Here is a 12,025-nt window from a genome sequence, read left to right as displayed (position 1 = left end):
ATCCCAACAGCAATATACTGCAGTATTTTTAAAATGAAAAGCGCAAAAAATGACAAGGATCATGAGGCTAAAAGCAAAAAGCTTGAAGTGAAACGGACACTGTCAAGTGAAGTGCACTATTTAGAGAAAATTAAATTATACCAACATACAATTTCTATTAAATTGCAATTAAAATAACTAATTTCAGCATTCAAAATACAATAATGTTGATATTAATCTAACTCTTTAAAGTTGAGATTCAAAGAACTGGTTGATTCTCATTAGGATCTTTTTGTGAATCCTGTTTGATGCGTACACTTCTCTAAAGTGCATGGCTTCACCCATGAAGCGATACTCCCTCCCTTCACTTCATCGCTTTAAGCGACGACATAATAACATTGATATAGCTTGTTATCACATTGAAAAGGTGGTTACATATCAATGTAGACTTGAATCAATTTAACAAACCCTGATGCATTCGAGAATCGTTATATGAAACTTTAATGAATTTGAAAGGAATAGTATAATTTATAAGGAAGCCGTAGAAACATCCTCTTGCAGAAATGCAGGGTAAGGCTGCGTATAATAGACCCTTGTGGTCTGGCCCTTCCCCGGACCCTGCGCATAGCGGGATCTTAGTGCACCGGGCTGCCCTTTTTAGTATAATTTATAAGGAACATTGCTCAAGTACTTCCCCTTTCTCCCATTTTAGTTAAAGTCTGAAGTCATCAAAGATGAAAACAGCTACAACTGGAGTCTATTAAATGGCTAGCATTTCTACTACCAAGGCATACCTACCTAGATCTCCTTAGACCTGGACCCAAGGTGGCATGACGGGTATACTTTGGTTTAAAACGAAGCTACCTTTATGAGCTTTAATGCTACTACATGTGCTGGTTAATAACAAATTTTGCACTCCTTCCACATTTGATTTAGTTTAGTGACCTTGGGCGAAGTTATCAGGAAATTTTACAAGCCAGTTGCTTAAAAAGGTTTTGCTCTTCTTCCTGCTAAAAGTTAAGTATGAATTGAAATTGCTCATTGTTTGTGCTCTCACAAAACTGCCACAGATGTATAGATTTTTTAACTAATAACTGCTACATATATGTAGATATACAACAATATTCTGAAATAAACTACAAACAAACACCACATATTATTATCATTTTCACGTACCAGACAAAAAACAAAAAGCTTAGCAGCAAAGTAGAAGATCCTAATAATAATGCCTTATCTCATATTCAGAAATCAAAAGCTTTTTTGTTAGAAGCCGAAGTCCTTTACCAACCTGAGGAAGCGCTTTAACGCAACTTCTATATGTGTAGAGCACGGAACCCATTTCCTTCCCCTCTTGTATAAGTGTGTTCTGCAAACAACTTCAGCATTACATCAAGGAAAAGAAGTGCAATTTCAGCAGCAGAAAACTGGTACAATTTCTTAACATATACCAGCTGGTTAATAGCTTTAGTGTCTTCCGATAATGACAGCCTATATGCAGCCACATCACTGTACTCTGCCAAAAACATTTTGAAACATTAAAAAAGGTAAAAGAAAATACCAAAAATTGTGACAGTCACCAAATAATAAATAAGACAATAAAGCAACAATAAAAGGAACACCAGAATTTATGAGGTTCGGCCAATTTTGCCTACTTCCTCGGACACAACTAATATTTTATTCCACTTCAAAAATACAAGTAAAATAATACTAAAGAGAGAAGATACAAACGTCTTAAGAAGATAAGAAGGTAAATGAGAGGTGTCTTTAAATCCTAAACATTTGGCCTTCTTTTATAGGGTGAAGTACCAACCAAAATTGGTACTTCACCGATGTGGGAGTTCTGCCACTCAACAAATCTCCACCTTGGCAAAATTCCGCATCTTCAATTTTCTCTCAATAACAAATTTTGGTTGTGTCTTCATCTTCAATCTTCAGTGTTCAACAATGTTGATCAAATCCAAACAATGTTAAAACTTGACCGCAGTCACCACTTTTGTCAGCATATCAGTAGGATTCTCTGTAGTATGAATTTTCTTCACCGTGACTCCACCTTCTTCTATGATTTCTCGTACGAAATGATACCAAACATCAATGTGCTTCGTCCTTGCATGATAAACTTGGTTCTTTGCTAATTGAATAGCACTTTGACTATCACAAAAAATTGTGATACTTTTTTTTCAATACCAAGCTCTTTTAGCAATCCCTGAAGCCAAATCGCCTCCTTCATAGCCTCTGTAATAGCCATGTACTCTGCCTCTGTTGTAGACAAAGCAATTGTTGACTGCAAAGTAGACTTCCATCTAACTGGTGCCTTTGCAAAAGTAAACACATAACCAGTAGTTGATCTTCGTTTGTCCAGATCACCCGCAAAATCCGAGTCACAATATCCAACTACAGACTGATTGCCTTCCTGCTCAAAAACTAACCCAACATCTACAGTATTATGAATATACCGTAAAATCCACTTCACAGCTTGCCAATGCTCCCTTCCTAGATTACGCATATATCTGCTAATAACTCCAACAGCTTGTGAAATGTCAGGTCTCGTACAGACCATTGCATACATCAAGCTACCAACAGCATTTGCGAATGGTACCTTTGACATATACTCTTGTTCAGCTTAGCGACATAGTAGTACTTAGCTTAAAATGGGGAGCAAGTGGAGTACTAACTGGCTTAGTCTTCTCATCTATGCCAAAACGTTGTAGTACTCTTTTCAAATATTCTTTCTGAGATAAACAGAGTTTCTTTGAACGTTTATCTCTTATTATTTCCATGCCAAGAATTTTCTTTGCCTCACCCACATCCTTCATCTCGAACTCCTTCTTCAGTTGAATCTTCAATTTATCAATTTCTTCCGAATTCTTGGAAGCTATCAACATATCATCAACATATAGGAGAAGATATACAAAGAAACCATCTTTAAGCTTGCGCAAATACACACAATGATCGTATTTGCTTCTCTTGTACCCTTGCCGCAACATAAACTCGTCAAATCGTTTGTACCATTGTCTAGAAGATTGTTTCAATCCGTACAACGATTTTTCAAGTTTGCACACCATATTTTCTTTTCCAGCAACTTTGAATCCTTCTGGCTGAGTCATGTAGATTTCCTCCTCTTAAGTTTCCATGTAAAACACAGTTTTTACATCCATCTGAACTAGTTCCCAATCCAACTGTGCTACCAAAGCCAACATAATTCTAATGGAGAAATGTTTTACAACCGGATAAAACACTTCACTGTAATCAATTCCCTCTTTTTGAGCATATCCTTTGGCCACCAATCTTGCTTTGTAGCGAACATCTTCTTGGTTAGGAAATCCTTCTTTCTTTGTAAATACCCATTTGCACCCAATTGCTTTCTTTCCCTTCGGAAGATTGGCCAATCTCCATGTATGATTCTGATGAAGAGACTGTATTTCATCATTCATGGCAATCGTCCACTTATCTTCTTCTGAACTTTGGACTGCGTCTTTATAAGTGGTAGGAACATCATCAGCTACAATTGAGGCGGCACAAGCAACCGTCTCTATAAGACGAACAGGTTTTGTTATTGTCCTTTTTGGTCTGCTGGTTGCTATTGATTCGAGGTATTGTTGAGGTTCCTGAGTTGGAATCTCCCTCTCTACTGGCTCTTCTTCCAGAGGATAATCTTCATTTGTTTCCTCCTCTACTTCTTGTGTAGGAAAAATAAATTTTCCCTCGAACTCCACCTGCTTAGAAACACCCTCATTTTGTTTGGTATCTTCTGCTACCTTATTTACCATAGCAGATTCATCAAAGGTAACATCTCCGCTGAATATTACTTTCTTTGTCATAGGACACCATAAGCGATATTCTTTGACTCCAGAAGTAATCCCCATAAAAATAGTCTTCTTTGCCCTTGGATCCAATTTTAACTCTGTCACATGATAATATGCAGTTGAGCCAAACACGTGCAAAGAGTCATAATCTATAGCAGACTTTCCATACCATTTTTCAAATGGTGTCTTGCCATCAATAGCAGCAGATGGTAGATGATTAATGAGGTGGCATGCATATGTAATTGCCTCAGCCCAAAATTCTTTGCCCAAGCCAGCATTGGACAACGTACACCGTACCTTCTCCAGCAAGGTCTGGTTCATACGCTCTGCCACTCCATTCTGTTGTGGTGTATGTCTGACAGTGAAGTGTCGGACAATGCCATTATTTTCACAGACCTTATTAAAATGATCATTTTTGTATTCATCTCCATTGTCTGTGTGAATACACTTGATCCTCTTGCCTGTTTGATTCTCCACCATCATTTTCCATTTGAGAAAAATTCCCAACACTTCATCTTTGCTCTTCATTGTATACACCCACAGTCTTCGGGAAAAATCATCAACAAAGGTTACAAAATAGTGCTTCCCACCCAATGAAGGTGTTTTGAAAGGACCCCAAACATCAGAGTGTACATAATCTGAAATGCCTTTAGTATTATGGATTGTTGTACCAAATTTAACCCTTGTTTGTTTCCCTTTGACACAATGCTCGCAAAACTCCAAGTTGCAAACTTTTACTCCTTTTAACAATCCTTGATCTGATAGAGTTTTCAAGGATTTTCCTCCAACATGTCCCAAGCGCATGTGCCATAGCCTAGTTGCTTCTGCCTCTTTTTCGTCACTGGATGTCACTGTCGTTGTCCCAATAATTGTACTACCGTGATAACGGTACATGTTATTGTTTTTCCGATTGGCCTTCATTACCACTAGTGCACCGGAACATACTCTCATCACTCCATTTTCTGCAATGATTTTGAACCCTTTTGATTCTAGGGCTCCCATAGAGATGAGATTCTTCTTCAAATCCGGTACATATCGAACATCTGTTAATGTTCTGATCATTCCATCATAGTTCCTTAATCGTATTGAACCAATTCCATATGAGGTAAGAGGGTTGTTGTCCGCTGTGTGGATGACTCCATATTCTCCTTCTTGAAAATCCACGAACCAATCCCTGTTAGGACACATATGATAGCTACAAGCCTAGTCCATCAACCATATGTTTGATGATGTTGATGGCTCTGTTGTAACTAATGAGAAGTCTGAATCATCACAATCAGCTACATTTGAATCCATAATGGTCTTTCCATTCTTATGTTTGGCCTTATTCTTCAACTTCGGACAGTCTTTCTTCCAGTGCCCCTTTTCTCGACAAAAGGCACATTCATCTTTGCTGGGTCTAGATCTTGACTTGGATCTTCCCTTCCTTGTCCTCGTTTGATTTTGAGGACGACCCCTCACAACTAGTGTTTCTCCTTCTCCGCCCTTCTGTTTTCCTCCCTTTCTTTGTTTATAGCTGTACAAAGCCGAACAAACTTCTCTAAGAGAAATTTCGTCGTTCCCATGGAGTAGAGTAGTTTCAAGGTGCCCGTACTCATCAGGAAGTGACCCCAACAACATCAAGGCCAAGTCACCATCATCAAAAGTTGCATCCATATTTTGCAAATTTGTGACCAACTTATTGTAACTGGTGATATGTTCATTCATCGTGGTACCAGGAACATAGGTGAAGCGAAACAGTCTCTTCTTCATGTACAATTTATTTTGACTGTTTTTCTTCAAAAATTTATCCTCCAGTGTTTTCCGTAATTTACTTGCAGAAGTTTCTTTTGTGTATGGATATTTCTGCTCTCTAGCAAGGTAGGATCGAATGGTACCGCAAGCAACACGGTTAATAATTCTCCAATCTTCCTCTCCAATAACATTTGGTCTCTTTTCTTCAATAGCAAGATCTAGCCCTTGTTGAAAAAGGACATCTAGAACCTCGCCTTGCCACATCCCAAAATGTCCTGACCCGTCAAAAATTTCTACCACAAATTTCGCATTTGACACAATTCTTGTCATAAGGGAAGATGCCAATGATGACGTATTATTGACACTTGATGTAGATTCTTTTGTTTATTGTCTCCCATTTTTGACACAAATATTATTTAATAGCTGACGACACAAATCAAGATTATTTCCTTTCTGGTGTGAAAGATCAGACTAAGCTGCAACCATAGAGCATACTCAGACAGAACCTTAACTCAGTTAACCAAGATAAATCTTTTCTGATGTGGAAGAACAGCTATGCTACAACCACAGAGCATACTTAGACAATACCTTGGCTCTAATACCAATTGTTGCGGAAGCCAAATGTATATAGTGTGAATGAGTCACAACTACTATACCAAAAATTGTGACAGCCACCAAATAATAAATAAGACAATAAAGCAACAATAAAAGGAACACCAGAATTTATGAGGTTCGGCCAATTTTGCCTACTTACTCGGACACAACTAATATTTTATTCCACTCCAAAAATACAAGTAAAATAATACTAAAGAGAGAAGATACAAATGCTTTAACAAGATAAGAAGGCAATGAGACGTGTCTTTAAATCCCAAACATTTGGCTTTCTTTTATAGGGTGAAAAATTGGTACTTCACCGATGTGGGAGTTCTGCCACTTAACATCATCAAGAGTTTCAAACCTCGCGGCACTGGTCCTCAAGCAACAACAAAAACAAACCCAGTTTGATCCCAACTGGTCCTCAAGGATTTCTCGATTACCAAAAAAAATGAGAAAAAAGACAGCACATCTAAACAATATTGAAGGCAATTTTATTTAACAAAACAAAATATTGAAGGCAAAGTAATTTATAATTACAGAAAGGAAGACCTCAAAAGGGAACATCCTTAATGAAAACATTCAGGAAAAATGTAAATGATAATAATCATAATAATAACATTACCAACAACAAAAATAAATAAGAAAAAAAAAACTTCTGAATCAGTACTGAAGACCTAAAAGAAAAATATGTGTTACCAATTGGACTAATAGTTGCACCTCCTTCAGCTGAAACCCAAAACCCTGGACCTTGTACCTCTGCTTGATCATCCTAATATTATAATTTTAACGAGAAAATCATCAATGAAAAAAACAAACTTATATATAAAGTTCATTTCCTGAGTATGAATCTAATTTTCATAATAATTACGTTAAAAAAACTAACCTCTAAAGAAAATGTGGATAGTGCAGCTATAGCTTCTTCAATCGGAACAGCCATTTGATCTGAGAGACAAAATGTGGTAAATATCTTTCAGAATTAGCAGAAAGTTATTGCATTGAAGGAGCGAAACTCTTGAACTGTGGGGCTCTGCTCTTATGTTTTTGTTGAAGGAGCGAAACTCTTGAACTAACGCTGTGTTTGCGTATTTGGTCTTGTTAGATCTGGAGAAGGTACAGCAATTTAAGGAGGAGGTGCAATTCTCCTACAGCTCCACTTTGTATTTACTCCTAGGAATTATAAACAATTCAGAGACCAGTGTTAGTTCTAGCACTCAGAAACGATAGTGTAAAAATACTCACTTTTGAAAATAGTAAACCCGTTTGTCCAAAAAAAAAAAAAAAAAATTCTCGAAATTTTTTTTTTAAATATAAAATTTTGCAAGTTTTTAAAAATTTTCCGAAAATGAATTTTCAAAAACCAAAAAAAAGTTTTTATCGCTTTTTTAAAATTTTTAGAAATACATTTTTCCTCACTCACAAAACTGCAATATTTCAAATAAAATATATCTTCAAACATAATTTCAAATACCATTTTTCAACTAATCTTAAAATACTACTACTAATTTTCAAAAATTATAATTTTTATGTCCAAACGTCTACCAAAAGTTGGAACTCATTTAAACTCTTACATGTAAAATTTTTGTTTAATAAAAATATTAAACTTATTTAAATTGTACAATTTACACTTTATATATTACATTAAAAATAACAGTTACTCTTACAAGATATTTTAAAAATAAACTACCGAAAATTAACCTAATCATACAAATATTAAAAAAATTGAGACAGATCAAAAAGTTTAATTTTACCTTTGCACAATAGGATAATCAAGAAAATAAGGTTTAATTTCAAAATAATCTGTCAAATCAAATTATTGATATTTGATACCCAAAGGTACGATATGAAAACTTTTGCTGCGATAAAACGGTGTGCAAAGTTAATTTATATAATATTTACTTTTTTTAAGAGAAGAAAATAACAGATACAATTTAGATTTGAAAACGTACCATAAAAACCTTATGGTAAGTGAACAATTGATGGGGAAAAAAACATAAAATATGAGGTACAAATACTTAAATACAACTTAAAATTTTAGTAGTTACGAATCTTATGATTTATATATATATATATATATATATATATAAAAATTAGTAAGTTCATGACTACTTCATACATTGTGTGGGGAAGTCATAATAAAAAAAATTATTTTAATCAAAGTGGAGGAGCAGCACGTTGTCTTCCCTTTGAAGACTAACTCCATTGAGATTTCTTTTCCCCGAAGAGAACGCCAATATTTTCTTTGTCTTTCCCTTATACTGTACTTTTTTTTATCTATTTTTCTTTTCAGATTTTTGTGTTTTTCAGACAATTACTTCAATTACCAATCTTCCGTAACCACTCAAGCAAAACTCAAGAATCAAGATGTTAAACGAAACTCAACAAGATACGGATCATGATACTTTAAAAGTTATAAGAAAACTTAACCAAATAATTAATTGAGGAGTCAAACTGGTTATGTTACTAATTTTTTTTATTAAAAGTAATCTCTCCGCACATGCATTGCACGTGTATGTTATTTTGTGGTACACAATGTAGTAAAATAATATTAATATTATTAACTTAAAGTTTTAAGTAAGTAATTATGCATGAAAAATAAAGTGTAAGTGTTTGTGGATGATTAATATGGATAGTTGGTGACTTAATTTTCGAGGTTAAATATTAAATATTATCTGAATCTACGAAAATGACAAATCAAAGTTTAATTTGGCAAGAAAGAGGTATTTCTTTATTGTAAATGTTCTTTTAAAAAATAATGTAATATATACGAATATATTATATGTATATGTATATCTTATTTTATTTTACTTTTTAGACAAAATTGACCTCACCTTAATGGTCTTTGACTTTGTAGTGCTATCGACGTTCTTTATCAAATATATCTTATTTTGGAATTGATTTTCGTTTGTTTCTAGTCAAATTTATTATGTTTGTACTTGTGGCAAAAGCATAATTTTATGGATAATAAATAATTTTGGTAGCTTTACTTGTTTTTCAATGTACATGTTTGTCATAATTTTTCATGTTCAATTTCTTTTCTTCCGTCTATCAGATGAGGTGTACAATTATTTTTGTCCTATACATATAAAATTAACGGGATCAATTAAAATAAAATTGCCGGTGTTCAAGAGGACAGTGATACTATTTGTATCTTTTGTATTTAAATCGAAAGATATCGTGCTTCATATTGTAGACTACTAAAATAAATACTAGTTGATATATAAAGTTATAAAATTAGTAACGCATAAATAGATAATAACATAGAATTAACTTATACATATGGTAATATTTCGTTGACATCTTTTTTGATTAGCTAATTATCTTGATCTATAAATATAAGTATTACGACAGGGGTATATTTAGACTCAAAGTATAACGAATGGTATATTTAAATCTTTTAGCATAGTACAACGATATATTTGGCCTTTTGCCATTTAATAAAATCGGGACCTAGACCATTATCTCTCATTTTCATTTCCCTTGGCCGAATTTGGAGTTTCTTGGAGAGAGGTTTTCACCTGTATATCGAAGGTAAGTGATTTTTATACAATGTAAGTTAAATACATAGATTATGTGTAGATTTTAACATATAAAAATATGAAAATTTTAGGAGTTTGTTGAAAAACCTAGGATTTGATAAAAAATAGATTTGACCATGAAAAAGATTATGGGGTTGGGTAGAAACCATATATTTGTGTTCGTGAGGCTATGGGTAACGATTATTTTAAAAAAAAAATCGAAATTCGGCCAAATGAACCCAGGGTAAATTTTAGGAACCTTCTAAATTGGGTTGAGTAATTACTCTAATAGTTAAATTATGAACTTCTGGGCAATTATTGATTAGTTTGTACAACTTTTGACTAGTTTTTGGATTATTCGGCACTGTCACGACCCTAAAATCGACTCGGTCGTGATGGCGCCTATCGTGAAACTAGGCCATCCGACACAGCTCCCGAATTAACCATTTATCAATAAAAATTATTTTTTAAGCCTTTAATTAATCAAATATCTCATAATGTAATTCTAAATGAACAGTGCTGAATAAATACACAAGCCCGACATCGGGGTGTCACAAGTCACGAGCATTTACTAAAGTCGGAATACAACGAAGAGTCTAAAAATATACTAAATACAGCCTAAGGAAGACAAGAGAGAGAAAGGCAGTGCTGCGAACGTCGGCAGCTACCTTGCTAACTCTGATGATTCTGACACTGAGCAATCAACACCCGCTACCGGGTTCAGAAATACCTGAATCTGCACACAAGGTGCAGGGAGTAATGTGAGTACACCAACTCAGTAAGTAATAAAAGTAAATGAAAGCTGAGCAGTAAGAAAACACGTAAACCATGTCAAAATGCTACAACAAATGCAGGACATTTCCAACACAGTACAGAAATCATTTACTTTGTAAAAATCATGATCAGTTTCGGTAAAACCTTTTAAAACAATTTTCAATAGTTTCAAACGAGTGATAAAACAGTGAGTAAACATGATAGAAACGTAAACAGCCCCTCGGGCATAATATCAACAGAATCAGCCCCTCGAGCAAGACATGGATCAAGAACAGCCCATCGGGCAACAATATGAAACAGCAACATCCCTTCGGGCTACATTATATCACTCACACTGGGTACCCACGCTCACTGAGGGTGTACAGACTCCGGGGGGGCTCCTTACAGCCCAAGCGCAATAACAAGCCATCTCATGGCATAATCAAACAGGCTCTCGGCCTCATATCAAGCCACCTCGTGGATTAACAAATCAGGCCCCCAACCTCATAATCATGAATCAGTACACCACTGCTGCAGCGCGCAGCCCGATCCCATAGTATCCTCACAACACAGGCCCTCGGCCTCGCTCAGTCAGAAATCTCTCAAGTCACTCGGGCAACAGTAAAACATGATACTCAGCCCAAAATATTATTTAAAATATCAAAAACAGAGTAAATATTGTTGAGTTATGAAAACAGTAGAATATAGCATGACTAAGTACAAATATGAAGTCAAAACAGTAAGGAATAGTAGTAAAAATCCCCTAAGGGTCCAAAACTGTTGGCACGAGGCCCAAACATGGCATTCAACCCAAAACATGATAATATTTTCCAAAACACAATGATAGCAAACAGTTTTCAATCAAATACGCAGTTTAATAGTCATACGGGACGGACTAAGTCACAATCTCCAACGGTGCACGACCCCACACTCGTCACCTAGCGTGTGCGTCACCTCAAGTTAGCACAACGATGTAAAATCTGGGATTTCATACCCTCAGGACAACCATTTACAATCATTACTTACCTTAATCCGGTCCAAACTCTAGCCCGCGATGCCCTTGCCTCTCGACTCGAACTCCAAATGCTCCAAATCTAACCAAATACAGATTTATACCATCAAAATATGCTAAGGGAACAAGGCTCACTCGAAAATAACCAATTTACATAAGAAATCCAAAAATTGGCCAAACCCGACCCCCCGGGCCCACGTCTTGGAATCCGATAAAAATTACATCAATAAAATCCTTATCCTCTCACGAGTCTATACATACCAAAATCATCAAAATCCGACATCAAATGCCCATTCAAATCCCTAAAAGAATTCTCAAAGTTTTCTTCCATTTCCCCCCAATTTCCACTCTAATTTCTCAAATTAAATGATGAAATTCAAGACTAAATCATAGAATTAAACCAAATATGAGAGAAGAATACTTATCCCAATAGCTCCACTGAAAATCTCCTCAAATTTCACCTTCTCCCGAGCTCTCTAATGGTTTTTGTGATATTGGACTTAAACCCTCGATTTCCAAATAAAATCTGACTGCCTAGACATTTTCTTCATCGTGAACACGGCAGCACCCTTGCGTTCGCGGAGCACAAAGCTTCACTGACCAAAATTCTCTCCTTCACGAACGGGAGGGCC

At 35.5% G+C, this 12,025-nt stretch overlaps 1 protein-coding gene across 2 annotated transcripts in view; it reads right to left on the bottom strand.

Moving 5' to 3' along the window:
* The window catches only part of LOC104209966 (protein PIR), a 42,277-nt gene extending 34,996 nt beyond the window's left edge, over positions 1-7,281 (bottom strand). The window contains exons 1-4 of one of the 2 annotated variants that reach the window (XM_009758742.2): positions 6,997-7,281; positions 6,810-6,882; positions 1,428-1,492; positions 1,268-1,345 (exon numbers count right to left, since the gene is read on the bottom strand). In XM_009758742.2, the coding sequence (XP_009757044.1) occupies positions 1,268-1,345; positions 1,428-1,492; positions 6,810-6,882; positions 6,997-7,050 (270 nt within the window). In that variant the 5' untranslated portion in view covers positions 7,051-7,281. The remainder of the gene's footprint in view (positions 1-1,267; positions 1,346-1,427; positions 1,493-6,809; positions 6,883-6,996) is intronic. The other variant, XM_009758755.2, reaches the window with a different exon arrangement.
* Between the last annotated feature and the right edge of the window lie 4,744 nt (positions 7,282-12,025).

This window comes from Nicotiana sylvestris, chromosome 4, assembly GCF_000393655.2.
Source record: "Nicotiana sylvestris chromosome 4, ASM39365v2, whole genome shotgun sequence".
Lineage (NCBI taxonomy): Eukaryota > Viridiplantae > Streptophyta > Magnoliopsida > Solanales > Solanaceae > Nicotiana > Nicotiana sylvestris.
This window is presented reverse-complemented; position numbering and strand designations above follow the sequence as displayed.